The 17617-nt window shown below is 33.4% G+C and overlaps 2 protein-coding genes across 5 annotated transcripts; both read right to left on the reverse strand.

The window, feature by feature from the left end:
* Positions 1 to 1939: 1939 nt before the first annotated feature.
* On the reverse strand, positions 1940 to 7680 carry LOC123223158 (secretory carrier-associated membrane protein 1-like). 2 transcript variants are annotated; one of them, XM_044646256.1, is made up of 13 exons: positions 7491 to 7680; positions 6100 to 6476; positions 5393 to 5488; positions 5227 to 5289; positions 4831 to 4864; positions 4575 to 4697; positions 4250 to 4312; positions 4063 to 4156; positions 3381 to 3426; positions 3224 to 3291; positions 2829 to 2877; positions 2383 to 2448; positions 1940 to 2282 (listed from the first exon to the last, which is right to left on the reverse strand). In XM_044646256.1, exons 2-13 carry the CDS (start codon positions 6133 to 6135, stop codon positions 2196 to 2198), a joined length of 825 nt encoding a protein of 274 aa, XP_044502191.1. In that variant the 5' UTR covers positions 6136 to 6476; positions 7491 to 7680; the 3' UTR covers positions 1940 to 2195. The 2 variants fall into 2 exon arrangements, with proteins under 2 accessions (XP_044502191.1, XP_044502190.1); XM_044646255.1 differs by lacking the exon at positions 6100 to 6476 and having other exon boundaries at positions 7491 to 7679.
* A 1399-nt stretch (positions 7681 to 9079) lies between these two features.
* On the reverse strand, positions 9080 to 17570 carry LOC123223856 (protein STRUBBELIG-RECEPTOR FAMILY 3-like). Of its 3 annotated transcripts, none has more exons than XM_044647280.1 (17): positions 17407 to 17570; positions 16803 to 16975; positions 16359 to 16488; positions 16188 to 16259; positions 15578 to 15643; positions 15402 to 15473; positions 15235 to 15306; positions 15074 to 15145; positions 14932 to 14997; positions 14724 to 14789; positions 13384 to 13769; positions 12849 to 13273; positions 12160 to 12431; positions 11234 to 11372; positions 10269 to 10405; positions 9988 to 10144; positions 9080 to 9668 (listed from the first exon to the last, which is right to left on the reverse strand). In XM_044647280.1, exons 2-17 carry the CDS (start codon positions 16921 to 16923, stop codon positions 9570 to 9572), a joined length of 2352 nt encoding a protein of 783 aa, XP_044503215.1. In that variant the 5' UTR covers positions 16924 to 16975; positions 17407 to 17570; the 3' UTR covers positions 9080 to 9569. The 3 variants fall into 3 exon arrangements, with proteins under 3 accessions (XP_044503215.1, XP_044503213.1, XP_044503214.1); XM_044647278.1 differs by having other exon boundaries at positions 16803 to 16982; XM_044647279.1 differs by lacking the exon at positions 17407 to 17570 and adding an exon at positions 17161 to 17343 and having other exon boundaries at positions 16803 to 16982.
* Positions 17571 to 17617: the final 47 nt, after the last annotated feature.

The raw sequence follows: 17617 nt of genomic DNA on the forward strand, positions 1-17617 counted from the left end.
ATAGAAGCGAGTGATGGTAAGTATGAAGGTCGAATCTGGGGTGTACACGTGGCCATGGTCCACCAAATACGGACCTAATTTATTTTTTTTTAATTTTTTGCGAAGTGGGGAATGTGGGTGGCAGCTGTTTGGTGTAGGTGTTGAATTTGGGTCAGGTGGATATTAAGCAAACAGTTCGTTTTAACGCCGAAGAGTTATTTCCCACCTAACTTTTAATTAAAAAACAAATGTATAATCATTCATCCATAGGTTAATATTTATTAAAAAAAATTTTATTAGTAATAAGAATAAAATTATTATTTTATTTTTTATATTAAAAATATATAATTAATTTCATTTTGCTTATGAAATTTTAAAAAATAACATTTCATCCTAATTTTAAACTTTGAAAAAGTGAGATTTCACCCACACAAACCTTTGGTTTTCTTATCTCTAGCAACAACGATAGAGACAATCACCATTCTCATCTATTCTCTCTCTACCACAATCAATGACGTCCCACAATAGACATACTAGTCGATGACAAAAATCGAAGACGAAGAAACCTCAGCCAATTCTCAGATCTATCGTATTTTCAGTCGAATTAGCTTCAAACGAAGCTTTTATCATGTAATTCATCTTTGTCTAAAGCTGAATCGATGAAAAACGAAGTTGATGTTGGAGTATTGAGGCTTAGTGGCACCAATATTTCTGTTGTTAGAGAATTGAGGTTTCATCTTGGATTTTCGTTGTTAACTGATCTTTGTCTGTCATTGGACATGTCAGTTGTGGCAAAGAGAGAAGAGAGGAGAATGGTGTTGTCTCCATCATCGTGCAATTACCATTGTCAAAGAGAAGAAAACCAAGGGTTTGTGTAGATGAAATATCACTTTTCTAAAGTCTAGAGTTATAAAATGTTATTTTTTAAAACTAGAGAGAAAAATAAGATTAGTTATATATTTTTTAATATAAGAAGTAATACTCTTATCTTTAATAAAAATTTTTAATCAATATTAATTTATGGATAAGTTTTTAATTTTTTAAAATTTTATAAATATATATTTATTTTCACATTAAAACTTGGGTGAGAGATAGTCCTTTAGCCTTCGTTTTAATTAGAGGTTGGAAAAATAATGATGGCAAGGAACGCGTACCAAAAAAGTCTCAATGAAAGAAAATGAGAGATGTCTAACTTTGCTGGAAAAGTCTAATTTGCTGCACTTCATTTATTTTGGACAATAACTTCATGAGTGAAAGTTTCTTAAGAAAGTAATTTCACTTTAGTCAAATAACAATTTTTAGTTCATTTTTTAAATTAAAAATAGTTGTTGTCACATTGAAGATGGCATGTAGTACACCCCATAGTAAATTGAAGGAGAGCACTTAAAAGCTTAATAAATTTGGCACAGCAAAGACGGTGTACGCTTACGCAACTCTAACGCAAAGAAACTGGACGATGCAGCTGTAAATTAGGAAAGGAGGTACACTGTCAGAAAGAGAAAAGGGATGGTTGGATAGATGTAATTGTAGAATCAGCTTTAGTTGATGTATATGCAAAATGTGTGCACATTTCAGTTAGAAATTTGATCACTTGGAACTCAATGATTTGTGGGTTTGCTCTGAATGGAAGAGGTGGAGAAGCTCTGGGAATATTTGATGAGATGTTTAAGGAGGGGATTGAGCCTGATTATATAAGTTTTAATGGTGCTCTTTCTGCTTGTAGTCATACGGGTTTGGTAAATGAAGGGCGGAAATATATTTTCTTAATGACTGAGGAATATGGAATTAAACCTGGAGTTGAGCATTACAATTGCATGGTTTATCTCCTTGACCGTGTTGGGTTATTAGAAGGAGCTGAGACTTTGATGGAACTGGAACCTGACAATCACTTATGTTCTTCTAGCAAATGTGAATAGAGCAGTGGGCCGATGGAGCAATGCCTTGAAGATTTGGAGGTTAATGAAAAACAGAAATATTATATTTTATCTGAACACTTGTAAATATTATATAATACCAAAAATAATCTAGTAGCCTATCCAATTATTCAAACATTAGATTCTAAATAAAGCCAGTGGAGAAGTAAGGGCTGGAGATCCTTGACCTTGAGTCTCCGCACAGTAAACATAAGAAAAAGTTGTATATAAATTGATTCTTAAGTAATAAAATATTTTTAACCAGTCAAGTTTAGTTCTGTTAGACGAGAGAGGCAGTGTTTCTCATAGAGCTGACATCATTGTCCTTGCTGTAGCCTCACGCTTGATCTCTGCAGCTTTGCCGGTGCCTCGGAAGTACATGTAGACTTGCTGCACATTCCCACCCCAAAATACAAAAGAGGAGACAGAGAGACGGGCTCAGAAGACTAATCAATAAGTTCAATAACCAAAGCAAGTCGGATTATCAAACCTGAATAACCCAGATACTGATCAGTGATTCAATGGCGAAGAATGCAAAGCCAATAAAGTAGAAAACCTGCAGTTTTGAGTCAATAGTGTAAGCCTTCTAGAGGTGGCCATCAACATAAAGATCTAACACATCATTTCTAGCTGTTCTTGGACCTGACTATTTGCCAAGTTACACTATTTATGTTATATGAGTGATATGTATTCATTTGTGCATAATTTTGTAAACCAAACTTTCAAGAAGATTTGCTGCAGTAGGGGAGAGGTAGGGGTATTGATCTTTCTTTACAAACCGATCCATTTGTTTTCAGATCTAATGAAATTTTCTATTTCTTTGTATGTGATTTTTTCCCGATTTGGGTTTTTTCACGTAAATCCATGTGCATGTTTGTTTAAATTCATTTGTTAATAATTTTCGGGTTTATTGCATATCATTGCCAACTGACTTACCCCAACAAACCCCTTTTCTGCCAAAACCTCTATTGCAGGCAAAATACCTCTGTCCACAGGATGAAATAATACAAAAATTAGTTGCAGAACTAAAAGGAAATACCCATCCTTGTAGAAATGTCCCTCGCATACGAATGCTCAGAAGGAAATATGAAAAAAAAAAAAAATTCTTTATGTTAAAGAAGAGGTGGTAAAATAATGTCAGTTTTAGTAAAGGCAGAAAAGCATATTGTCGAATTTCTTTTCACGTTAAACAAGAGGACAAAAATAAAGTCTGCCTCATACTAGGGGAAGAATAATTCACTTAAACTGATTACCTGAACTTCACGCTAAAGGTGTCATATCTTTTACCAAACCAATATTCTCTTATATGCAAAGAATAAAAGATGACTTACGTAAGAGAATTTCCCCTGAAAATAATTGGAGGAGCTACTGAAGCAAAGACACAAAATGCAACGTGCACCTGCATGGATAAAGGAGGAAATATGCTTAAGCCATTTTTCATGACATATTCTATTTGCGCTGAAAATGATTTATTGTTTATAAGCTTACACTGTAGAAGATGAAAAACCACCCGAACTTCAGAGCACTATCGGTCCTGTAAAAGCAGTTCCTATGCAGTTATATAATTGACCCTATGCTTAAATTAAAAAAAACAGGAGTCTAACTCACAGCAGAAATATATCTACCTCCGTGATTCTAGGATAACTAATAGCCAAGAAGTTGATCCGAATACTAATGTTTATCATAAACGGCATAGCAAAATCATATTTTACGTAACGAATTCTTATAGGTAAACCGGGTTTAAAGAACATATGATTTCAACATAAAAAAGAATCAAAGTAATATAAATCCAGTCACACATTGCATATCAGAAAATGAAGCTTTTCACTGGGCTCAGACACAGAACATCAACACTCAGTAGTTACCAATATCATGATTACATGGCATTCTTTGGTGATGATGTCTGCGATCGTGACAAAGCATTCATAATCTTCTATATAAGTTCAATCAACAATGCCCAAGCTAAAGGAAATCGATAAATTGAGATTCAGACAGTTGTACAATTCCTAAAACCAGCCTTAAAGTTACTGAAAGCAATAAGAATTTAAACCATGGAACCACTTGAACTTTCGGCAGCGGTTGTTTTATAGTGTAAGCTTCAAATGATATCCAATATCTAGCAGCTGAGAAAGAAAATGAGATAAACTTGGAAATGAACCGAAGGTAATACCTCATAGCACGATAAAGAGGGCGATACCACAGCAAGTATGATCCAGGAATTCCCGTTAGGCAGTAGATGACAGCAAGAAACCAAATTATTGGATCTACATAGAAGAAAGTTAAAGAGAAAATTAGTAGATGATGTTACGGTAACTACATTGGATAGCAAATAATAAAATACAAAGTATGGAAACAACCTCCCCCTTTAATCCAGGCTATTGTAATAGCAATAAAATTCCACAGGAGACATCCAGCCAAACCTACATCAGATTAAATTTAAGAACTGATGTCAGGATACAGCACATTGAAAGATTTCTCCACATAAGCAAGAGATAGAAGCACAGCCCAATTCGAGAAGAACTTGTCTTACAAACCATTGCAGCTACAAGATCTATCTTATCAAAACAAAACCTCAAACAAAATGAAAAATAAAAAGGTATAACACGTAAAAGAGGAAGAACTACAAGCAACCCACCAAATTTATTGAAACTTCTAAAATATTAGGAATTAAAAGGAACATACCCAAAAATGTCGTGAATGCAACATACAGTGTCTTTTGTAGATGGATTGGTATTTCATTCCCAATATCATGATGGATAAGAGGAAAAAATGGTGGCCAATTTTTCTCTTCTATTACAACTCCGGCTGCCAAAACAAAAAGGAAGAACAATTATGGTTACCAACAAGGCAATGCATAACCTCATCTCCATATATATATGTATAGAGAGAGATGTGTGTGTGGACCAGCGCATAAGCAAAAACAATATATATGGTATACCACGTGCTATTGCTTCTTCTCGCCGTTTTAGTTCCTGAATAACATTGGAAAGATTTATGTGAGTTCGGGTAATGTGCCAAAACAATATAAAGACTGCAAAGACAACCTTCAATATCCGAATACTACTAAAGAAAGTGAAATAAGGTTAAAACAACATCATAGAAAAACATTTTGAAAAGTCAATTTTGATTCTGAAAATCTGTGAGGCAAGCAGAAATAAAGTCAATGAGTGGCTAAACATTATTCCTCAGTTTCAGACAATTATGATTAGAAACACTCTTCTACAATTCCTCAAGAAAGCATATGCTTCATATGATCCTGAAAGCCAGCAAACAATACAGTTCCGTACAACTGATGTTTATCTCTTGCCAAATGAAAAGGTGCAAAAAAAATCACCTGTTCCCTCTTATTCAGTTCTGCCTCTTTAGCTTGAAGTTCCTTCTCCTTTGCTTCTAGATCCTGGAGTTAAATAGAAGATTAAAAAAAAAAAAAAAAACCTCTAATATCACATTCTGATGGAAAATTGTAAAAAGCATATCAACATCTTTAATGTGATTAATACCTTTCCAGTGTCAAGAGGAATATCAACTGTTGCACCACGATCATAGGGTTCAGGAGGCAGGGGTGTAAGCGTTGAGTCTGCAGGGGTGACTCCGTTCTGGAAATTCAACAAAAATATAAGCAGGGAAAGATACTGTATAAGCACGTATCTAACATTGGTAAATCGAACAAACACCAGCACACAACTAAAGATGCATAAAATACCAGGCAAACTAAACTTAAACAGTAGACACTTTTACAACCTTTAATGAGCCTGCTTCCACAGAGCAGTCCAATAAAGCAAACAAGCTAAACAAACAAATGAAAAGAGACTTTAATATGAATTTGGCTCAGAGAACTGTTAAATAATTCGATGCCAAACTATAATTAAGCAGCCTACCTTCACATAAAGTACAGACAACCGTACAGGTAGAGAAATATGCGAAACGAGGGCCAAAAATCCACTCTCAAGAAAGATCTCAGCTTGTCCTAATATTGTACCTCCAATTAAGCTGGTATAAGTTTGCTTTCGTGTTTTGCATTCATAGTCTACAGGTCCTTGTTTATTCATATTGTAAAGAAATAGAGAACCAAATTCCAAATCTACGATTGAGGTGCAGCCACTATAACCCATTGATAGTTTTGTACAAATAAAATAAAAATTATAACTTCATGGAAATTCTACCTCAAAGCGAAGAAAAGGAATATGGTGATTAGAGGAAGAATTACCAATCCATCCCCAGATAGTTTGGTTACTGCAGTCATTATCAATAGCTTGTTGTTAACACTAGCACCACCACCACTGCCAACTCGTCAATACAAAATCCTTGACAACCAACACTTACACTGCCTCAAATACCACGTTTCCGCACGACAATTTACTTCCTCATCCTACCATTACCACCATTGAGAGCCCCAATAAACAGAATCCCATTGCCATCAACAAGCCAAAAATTGTAACTATCAATACCATCACACAACCAGCATTTGCATAAGTTTCAAAAATCCACACGCAACTAGAGCAACCAACAGATGTCCATAATGAAAAGCAACAAGGTGTCTGGACTCACTGCCTATCAATTGTTTGGCATTTCTCAAATGTAATCCTACAACAAAAAGTAGAAACAACCTTATGAATCTAGGAGTTAAAGTTATATTAAAAGCGACACCACCATAATTTGACTGCCTGATCCTTTCCCAGGCGCTGGGTCCTGGCATACAAATTCTTTCAGCACTATAAACAAATCCTTCATATCATTGCAATGGGGTGAATGAACAGAGTTTAAGTAGATTGTCATGAAAAATAATAAGCCTCCCCACCGTTCAACGTATCAACCAAACATCTAAACTATGTCCAATAACTATATTTTATATAATATATTGCTAATTGGTTTTGTTAATTGCGTGTTTCAAATATATAATGCATAGCTATATTTCATCAATTAAAACTTATCGGGGAGAACTCAACTGATTAAGTTTTGGTCGAGTCTGGTACGATGGAAGTTTTAATACGGTCACAATAAAATAAGTAATCATATATTTGTAAGTGTAATGCTATGTTTTAAGGCACACTATTGTTTATATATAAATGTGTATATATTATTTATACAATGATTTTTATTGTATTTAAGTAATAATATGTGTAAAAATAATGTATATAATTTTATACAAAAACATTAATATATTATTATATAATTGATTAATTTTAAATTAAAAATAACCTAATATTAATAATAAGCACACAGCATTGCTACATATAATTTTATTGTATTTGTAGTGAAACGTTGCGTCAAGTTTATTACGGTAAGACTTAGAAAGAACTGTAGATTCTCGACTTTCACGTTACGTTATCTAAATCGCAAAATGAAACTTAAATATTTTTTTTTCATTTTCCGCCCTGTTCTCAGCAACCAAACTGATCACGACATTGACACATCCAAAACAAACGAACACAACTCTAAAACAATGAAGCGTCAAATACACGGAACGGAACAGATCTAACAATTGAGAAAAAAAAAAACATTGAAATCCAAAAGAAAACAGTATCCAGAATAAGAAAAATAAGAAGAAATAATTCACATTACAAATTGTATTTAGAAAACAAAAAGTATAAAAGTTACCGCAAAAGGATTGATTCCATCGTCGTAAGAGCTGTCGTGGGAACTCATGAGAGGAGATCAGAAAACTCAAAAGTAGAGGAAAGTGATAGAAGATCTAAAGAAGAATTGTAAATGACAGAATGCAGGTAAATTGTAACAGAGAAGAAGTTTGTTTCATTCAAACGAAAATAGAAAGGAAAAGGGAATAGTGTTGGCGCGTGATGCATGGATTGGATGTTATTGTATTATGACTGACTATTTTTAAACAAAACTTTTTTATTTTATTTTTTTGTTACGAAATATAAGCATTAAATTTCTAGATGAGATTATATAAATGTACTACTATTAGTCAGTAAAACTTAATTACTATTATTTTTTAATCACATGTGCTTGAATCGTCTTTTATTAATAAAAACGAAAACCTATCAGTATAAATTATGGGTAATATTTTTTTTATACACATATTTTAAGTACACAAGAAAAAGTATATAAATAATATATTATGATATGATTGTATATTATTTTATTTTTAATTTAAAATCATTTAATCACATAATAATACAATATCTTTATGCCTATTTTGTGTATTATATACACAATTTTATTGAAAAATTATTATTCTATTTGATATATTATAATAAAAGAATAATACAATATTTTTACTTAAAACATGACTTTATTTATGTTTTAAGATATTTTTTTTATCTATAATATATTCTTTTATACAGTAAAATTATAAAATAATTAATTAAATTAATTTCTCAAGTCGGTTTATTATCAATATTTTTTTTTTAATATTCAATATATGATTTACCATTATAATTGAAAACATAAATATTTTTATTATAAAATTTTGGTAAATAAAAATAAATTTGTAATAAAATTAAAATTATTTTTATAATCTTTAAAAATGTTGATAATGACCCCTATATTTCGCATCATATCACATTCTAACATTAGGTTATTAGAATTATTTATTATAAATTATCAAAAGAATCAAATATTAACTCCAACCAAAATCTCCTTTAGTTTATAATAGTTAAATCACATTTCATATTATATATTAAAATTTTAATTTTTTATATCATATATTAAATATCGTATTATATTATATAATATAATCTTAAAAAAAATAATAATAATAAAAAAATTAATTAATATAACATCATTTAAAAAATTTCATAAATATTTTTAAAAATTTAAAATTTTTCATATATACTTCTATTATATCATTATTTTAAAAAAAAGTACATTATTCCGTATTAATAATATATCTCATATAATAAAATATGTATCAAACTGTATAATACACACTATTTTTTATTTACATCATATCATATCATAAAATACAAATCATACATCATAAAATACTACTAACTATGCTCTGATATGTGACTAATGAGGCAAACATTTTAGAAAACTGTCCTACACAGAGTAGTCCTCGTGATTTCAAAAATATCAACGACACCGCAGCAAGAAATTTGAAACATGATTATTCTAATTAAATATAAACGTCTCCATCTCACGCACCTTTGGTATGAAAAGAAGCAGTTGGAAAGGACTGTATCACACAGCATTTTTGCCAAATGTATAAATAATAAAGATTGGAATAACCAAAGAAAGAGATATGTAAATTATGATACACCAAAACATAAGCATTACAATGGTTTACGATACACCACAAACAAATTTGAACATCAAGAATTGGTAGTAAATGACAGTATGAAACAAAAGGATCAGTACATCCCTGAGATAATAAAGACACTATATGCATACTTCAATCAGCAACTGAATCATCACAAACTGACCTCAACAGTCTCACTGTTGGGGTCCCAGAGACAAGTTTTCCGTAGATAATTTAATCTGTAAACTCCGAATACAAGTGATGGTAAAAAAGGTGTGATGTGAACTGTGGATGTGTTAGTCAGGGCATCGGTTGTAGCCTCTTTGCAGTAGATGATTTTTTTTTTTGAAAGGGGGGGGGGGGGGGGGGGGGGGGGGGGGGTGTTTGGTCTGGATTGTGAATCTGGCAGATCAAAATCTATTCAACTTCACCATGATTCACAAGCTGAAACCACAAGTTTTCTTTCCAAATTTAGGTCAGTCTCCGACTGATTCATTGCTGCGGCGCTCTCTCCGAATCATTTCTACTAGATCCTGGACAACTTCTGACATCGGAGGCCTGAATTCTGGTTCAGACTGAAAAATGCATTTTGACGTTAGGCAGAGAGAAAAAAAAAAACAACTCTAATTTACATGCTATTTCCTTCACAGTTTATGTGTTTCTACTTTTGTGTTATACAAGTAATATTATGCTTTTAAATTTAAAGCCAAAAGAACAATAATAAAGCAGAAGACCAGAAATTTCAGGCTTCTTGTGTTCACACAACTGTGTGCTGACTCTTATCGGAGCCTAACCAACAAGTATAACCCTGGAACGAAGTTACAGGCAATACATGTTCCAACCAAGATAATAAAAGTACCAATCGGAAACCCATATTAAGAATGAAATACTCACCTGAACACATCTAGAAATAATGTCGGCAAAGTTTGATAATGATTTTGCTGGGTATTTTCCATTAAGAGAAGGATCAACCATATTAGATAATGCATCAATGTCATGAAGCTGGGGAATTGCCCATCGAACAAGAAATTGCTCCCCCCGATTTCGTGTCCTACAAAACATAAGAAGAAAATTCAATTAACTGTTAAGAAACCGAAATTCAATGTAAGACGGTAAACTAATATGTCAGAAATAATGACATACAATCATAAACAGAATAAGGTTCAACCTCTTACCTGTCATATGATTGCCGGCCAGTTAAGAGTTCTAACATAACAACCCCAAAGCTATAAACATCACTCTGACAAGTATAAATTCCCATATCGAATTCTGGAGCTCCATAACCATAAGCTGTCAGCAGATGTCCTGACAACTGAAGTGAAATAGTTTCAGACATGATAAAGCTTAATCGCTAGAAACAAACTCAGCTTCATTTAATGAAGTAAAAGAAATTCATTTTGTTGATAGCAATTGACTTCTGCGGTTTCCATCACAGCAAAAAATTGACAACTAACAAAATATCAAAGCAATATACACAACTAATGCTTGTAAGGATATATCCTGATAATTCTTTGGAATCTTCACAAAAGAAGCCAGTAGCCACTTCCCAAAGTGTGGAAGAAGCAAAGTGTTAGATCAACAATATGAACCATCAATGGTGATAGATAAAAAAACCAAAAGTTTCTCTAAATCAATTCATTCTTTTAGGAAGTAATAATTTGGGCATGGCTCTCCATCAAGAATAAGACTTTTTATTAGAAGATTGCTTCCATCCAAAGGTAGTAAAAACACAAGAAATCATGCACAAAGGTGTAGAGAACAAGAATATGTCCTCAAAATGAGTGCCACACTAGAGGTGCTTAAAACTTTAAATCGATTGACACTTGAAACTTCACATATCTTTTGTCCTTGAGGAGTGAAAAAAATAGGACTAATAGTTGAAAGAGCAAACTGAAAGAACAGAAGAAAAATCATCTCACAAGAAGAACTTGACAGCTACAACATTCAAACTTATGCATGTTTGCTTTAGGGAGATTTAAATCAAATTGCGATCTAATGAGATCCGAGGCTCATTTTTTAAGCAACCCTTCCTCTACTATCAGTTAAAAGTTTAAAAAATATATATTTGAATTCCTTCAACAAAATAATTCCTAAAACACTACTAAAGCTTAATTACAAATTCTCCATTGTACTGTCTCACCTGACTCACAGCACCAGATGAGATAAGAGGAGCCAAACCACAATCAGAGAGGCGCACAGAAAGATCATCATTGAGTAGAATGTTGAGTGACTTGAAATTTCGGTGTACAATAGGTGGTTGACAAACCTCATGCAAATATCTGGACGAATAAAACAACTAAACACAATCACCAATTGAAAGGGTGCATACTTCAATAAAAGCGCAAAGATAAAGATAAGAATAAAACCCACAAATCCCTCTCCATGGGATCTTGCCTACATTAAGAGGTTAAAGGTAAGGTTCCCAAAATGTTTTCACAATTAGAAGGTTTGGGAGACTTACTTTTAACGACCAATGTACAGATCTCACAACTACATATATAATTTAAATTCTTCACAACCCCAGATCATATTTATTCAGTCTAGAATAACTCATAGAAAAGGTTCATTTTGAATTTTTATTATTTTTTTAAGCTTACAGTAAACTGATGTTATCTACGTCATAGAATATATTTACGGGGAGAAATAGAAGAAGATAGAAAGGTAGATACAGCAGAGAGAAAAACAACCATTTTAATATTTCATCTATTATCTGCCTAAAAACATTAACTTTATTTATAGAGAAACCAAACCTAGAATATATACAAGTCTTGTCAAATAAATAAGATAAATCTTACCAAAAGTAAAGAACTAAAACTAAGTAACACTATATTTTCAAATAATAGTAATAATACTTCCCTAATTAGATTACTAAAATATTGAAAGAATACGACTTTTGGTTTACAGAATCTCAATTTTCATTCTATCTTTAATATATATTTGTTATAGTTTCAAACTGAAATTTAAGTGAAATTCCCAAGGAGTTGAAAATCCAGGAAATTAACCCAATCAAGCAGATAAGTTAACAGGTAGGTGCAGAAACTGCCAGCTTACAGTTTTTAGACTTACTCTAATGCTCTAGCAGCTCCTAGTGCCATCCCAATACGGGAGTTCCAAGAAAGGTTTCTTTTCACTTCATAATCAGAGTGTAGCAAATCCTGCAGTGTCCCATTGCTGCAATACTCATAGATCAGAAGCCTTTGTCCATGCTCTGCACAGAAACCCTTGAGCTCAACAACATTAGCATGTCGGATTCGGTCAATATCGTTTACCAGTTCAAGGAATTCGTCATCCTTCTGCTGGCTTGAGGTCCTCTTGTCCAGTTTTTTGACAGCAAGTAACTAAAAATGGCATTCAAAAAGATCACACATCTGAACAAAAGCCCGTCTATTTGCATATAACATGGAATGAAATGCTCATAATAATAAAAGAGAAGCCATATGAAAGAGAAGCAGGTTTATAAGATTCCAAAAAAAAAAAAACAAGCTGCTACCTACAAACACAAATCACAACTTTCGGTCGAGGATTTGTTGGGAGTGAGTAACTAGTGAAAATTGAATGGAAATTTCCACCGTTTTTGTGTAAAAATAAAAAGATCTGCAAAAAGACTAGTGAGAGCAATCCAGAGAGAGAATAGAACAAAACTGATGTAGGAAACAGTTGCTGAGTTTCCAAGGTATGAGAGCCCAGATAGGTTAAACAAATAATGCTCACAAAGAAGATGGAACAAATTAACCAATATTAAATTGAAATCATACCTTTCCATTAGGAAGTTGTGCCCTATAAACACTCCCCAGCATACCAGAACCTATAAGGTTTTCTTGAGAAAAACTGTTAGTATATTGTTGAAGGGATGCGATGGTATATGATCTAGCAATAGTGGAAAGATTTGCCATTTTAGTGGGAGTCTTGGTTGTAGTTACTTCAGCAGTAACAATTGGTTTAGCAATGACCTTCTCAACAACAGGTGGTGGAGGAGGAGGAGGAGGAGGAGGAGGTGGAGAGGGAGGTGGAGGAGGAGGAGGCATAAGCCTCACATCTATCTCATAATCATCCTGTTTTGGTATTGCTCCGAGCCTTCGGCCATTACTTTCCTGTTCATTCTGTGATTTTGCAATTGCTCCCCTTCGTCCCATCTCTAATTGATGATCATCCTTTGGCTTCACAACTACTTCCTTGGGAGCTGTTCACAAAATTTTCCACAAGTTTACTTAGAAAATATATTAAAACCTGACAATTGCAACAAATAATTCATAGTAAATGGAATGTCAGACTAAAAGCAAGGTTATTTGCCTTTCTCCATTTGATTGGTGGGTTGTGGCAATGGGTGATTATCTCTAGGTTCTTCTCTGTTACCTACTTGTGCTTGATGCCACTTGAAAATTTCCTCCCTTCTTCTGCTACACTTTGGCATTAAAAGCAAAAATGCTAATGCCAAAATTATAAACAGCATAACTCCTGCAATTGATATCCAAACAACCCTTTTAGTTGTTAAAAATTTTTTCTGTCCAGATTTTGATTCTTCTGAAGAAGATGGCCCCTCAGACTGTTTTCCAGGTGTGTGTTGAGAAGGTGGTGCCCCAGAGACCGGTGGTGCCCCAGAAACTGGTGGTGGAGTTACTGAGGATGTTGGTGGAGGTAGCGGAGCAACAGTAGAATTAAATGGATTCCCATCTTTTCTGCACAGTGTATCTCAAAGTTAGGAACGAAAGCATAAACCATATAGTAATATCAAAAATTTTCAAACTACAAAAAATTTTGCCATTCATTCCATTAATAATATTAATATATAATAAAACTTGAAAAAAAAAAAAACAGTATGAGGAATACATAACATACTACATATCCTTACAAATTTTGCACTGTCTGAACATTAATGGTGTATATTGTTAACTATGTAGTTCATAAACTCAAACAGTCATGATAAGCTCTGCCAAAAGCACTTCAAATGTAATCAATACATAGAATGAGACAATTATCTACGATATGCTATTTTAAGAAATCACAAGACCCAAAGCTTAAACTAACAAGAGCACAGACAATAGCATTAAGCACTATAATGGCTGCTTCAGAAACCAGATTAGGTGACATGTCTATAGTGCAGCAGTAGAAACTCGAAATTATCCCAGCCAGCAAGTTTTCTTGAATTGACTTTTGATATCAGCATCACTATTTACTAGAATGAATTCTGGTCTACCAAGAGTACATTAGTTCAAGGTTTATATATCTAATCATCTTCATTTCTATGAGATCATGACGTACACATATTTTAATAGAACTAAGGATCCAATAAACCACCTTTGCAATTAAAATTAATTGTTTTTCAGATTACATGGAGAAAGAAAAGTAAAATGGGGTACAGGAACATTCATTCTCTGGATTCATTTCTGCTTAGTTGTTCCACATATGAGGCCAGATTGAGAAACACGAGATTGCATTTAGTTGTTCCAACTATAATTACTAATTCGATGACCTTTAGGGGAGCTCTTAATGATAGTTGAATAAAGCAGCAATATACATAATTCATGAGTTGGCACAGCCAGAGACATGATTAAAATTACATTTTTCTCCATTGGACATCATATTTAACAGCACAAGTCGCATACAAAAACCAAAACACTTGTGACTCTCACCTGAAATTGGGGATCAGAAGCAACTTATCAGGTATGGGCCCATTGAACAGGTTATTCTCAACATTCCTGTGGAAAGGGAGACAGATATAAGCTGGAAAACATCCAAACAATTCTCAATACCCTAGAATATGGTTCTTGAGATTGTAAACAACTAAACAAATTAGCAATTTATTCTAACAATCAGATAATACAGGGTTGAGAAGGGTACAAATCTCTTAATGGAAGATCTTGTAAAACATCAAGGGTTCCAGACAGCCGATTGGTCTGCAAATGTCTGCCAATTGAGAAATTAGCTATGACCATAAAGATATAATAGATGGAATATAAATAAACTTGTCAAAGAGACTCACAGAGTTGTCAGCTGTGACAAATTTCCCATAGATGGAGGCAGTTGCCCACTCAAATTGTTACTAGATAAATCTCTGCATAAAGATAAGTGGCTCCATCAATCATATATAGCAAGAAAATTTAAATCTGGAAACATAAAGTTTGTCGATTTCAATGAACCTACAGATTGATCAATCCTGTAAGGGCTTCAAACGAATCTGGTATTTCTCCACTTAAAAGATTGTTGTTTAGAGACCTGAAAGGAATAAAGAGATAAGGATTAGGAATGAACTTGAAGCTGAAAGCATTTCCCACTACGCATCTGAATAATAAAAGAGTAGGAAAAACTACATGGCTGTCAGTAGCGTCAAAGATGCAAGAGAACTCGGTATGCTACCAGAGAATTGATTAGCTGAAAGAAAACTGACAAAAGGCAACAATTATTATAACTTTTGCATAAGAAGGTGAATAAAGTGGGTTGAATAGATATGGTAAAACATGTTATTCCAAAGATGGGAAAAACATACAAGTTTTGCATGGAAACAGGCAAATTGGATGGGATACTGCCCCCAATACGGTTGTTGCTTAGATCTCTGATAAGACAAATGAAACAAGAATTAGGGACAACATCTTCATATATATCACCAGAAATGTTGTCACTTATCATACATTTTATGTGCAGTATATTATTATTTAATATAAACCATGAACAAAAACACCCACCCTCACTGCACTTCACATTGAGTTGGTCAGTTGTGAAAAATCCAAATCATACCATCAAAATGTTTGGAAAATTAAATGAAAGGTATACATCACCCAGCCAACTAGTGCACCAGAATTTTAACTATTTATCAAGGAAATCAATTAACTAACTTCAAAGTCTAAAGTCAAAAGAATGCCTGTCTTCCCTAAGAGGTCCTATATATCTAAACCAATACAAATGTATCATTTTGCTTGCCTCTTGCCACGGACAACTGCCAGAATGCATTCCAAAATTATCCATTTGTCTTAAAAAATTCTCCTAAAAATTAAACATTCAAAGGACTGAAAAATGCCACTGAAACATTGACCGGACCCTTTTCCCTTTTTAGCAGTGGTGGTGGGAACAGAAACATACACAGAAAGACTCCCACTTACATTGCTTTGATAGAAGCAAAGGCATCCAAGTTATCACCCAGTCCTCCCCCTAAATTAGCACCATTAAGTACTCTACAAGATTAGAAAGAAAAAAAAAAAATGTAAGAGATTAGTATTTCCATTGCCAAGAGATTTTTCAAATGCAATGAGTACAGAAGAGATTTGCCATACATCTTCGTAATATCTGAAACATTACAAGTAACACCTTGCCACTTTTCACCACATGGGTCTCCCCCAGTTGCAGACCACCCAGGAAGTTGAGGGGAACCGAGTGCAACATATAAATTATTGATCGCCGCAACTGATTCAATCAAAAAATGCAAACAAATCAGATTCCAAACTCCATTTAGCATACTATAACTCTCTAAACAACTGTAAATAACCAAGCACATATCATTCAATTATGCATTTAAGGCTGAAGATTTCAGCACAAGTCAAATGAGAAAGGAAACATCGAAATATAAAAAAAACCAGTGCACAATTGAGCTGAGGTTTTGATTTCAAAACACCATAAAACTTTATGAGAAAATATCATCAAGACTACAATGTCATTTTCATCTTCTTAGCACAAAAACAGAGAAAAGAAAAGGCTAAAAAGCCAAAAACTAAGCTTACCATCACCAGGATTAGTGAGAGCAACCGAAATTCCAGCTGCCCAGATCAGCATAAACCCAACAAAGGCCTCTACATAGATCTTCCAATTTATACACTCTACGTTAGATCTCTCCATCCCCATTGATTACAAAATTTCGTGTTCTAGAACATTAGCTGAATCTACACTCTCCAATCTGAAAACTAAACCCAACAGAAGTTCATATCAGTGATCTATACTTGGAAGTGATCTTATAAATTCACAAGAGTTGAAGCTAAGCCCCTTCCAAGAAACCAAAACAAAACAAAACAAAGACAAAATAAAAATATTTTTGTAGAACACAAAGATATTCAAATAACAAAAAAATAAAAATGGACTTACAAAGAAGAAGTAGAAGAGCTGTAAATAGAGGAAATGCTAAGCAAATTTGAAGTAAACAAACCCAGTAAGGAGAAAAAGTAAAAGACTTTTCGAAAGTGAAGATTTAAAAACAAAATAAGAAAAACTTAAACGCTAAGATTCAATGAATTACGCCAAAGAAGAGATACTGACGTAAGCCAAGTATTAATGCATCATAATGCATAAAAATGATCATAATATTAAGAATTAAAAGAGGAGAAACTGAACCTGCTGTGGAAAGAACTGGAACAAAATTAAAAAACATAAAGAAGAGAAAAAGGCTAAGAAAATGTAGAGCAAAAAGGTACAGAGAGAGAGAGAGAGAAAGAAGGCGAGAGCTAAGTCGCCTGAGCTAATGGAACTCTTTTCTTTATTTTTTGCGTTCTATCTTTCTTTCCACTGTTTCTCTCTCTTTTAATTATTTTTTGTTTCGGTTTTA

Source organism: Mangifera indica, chromosome 8 (genome assembly GCF_011075055.1).
Source record: "Mangifera indica cultivar Alphonso chromosome 8, CATAS_Mindica_2.1, whole genome shotgun sequence".
Classification (NCBI taxonomy): Eukaryota; Viridiplantae; Streptophyta; class Magnoliopsida; order Sapindales; family Anacardiaceae; genus Mangifera; species Mangifera indica.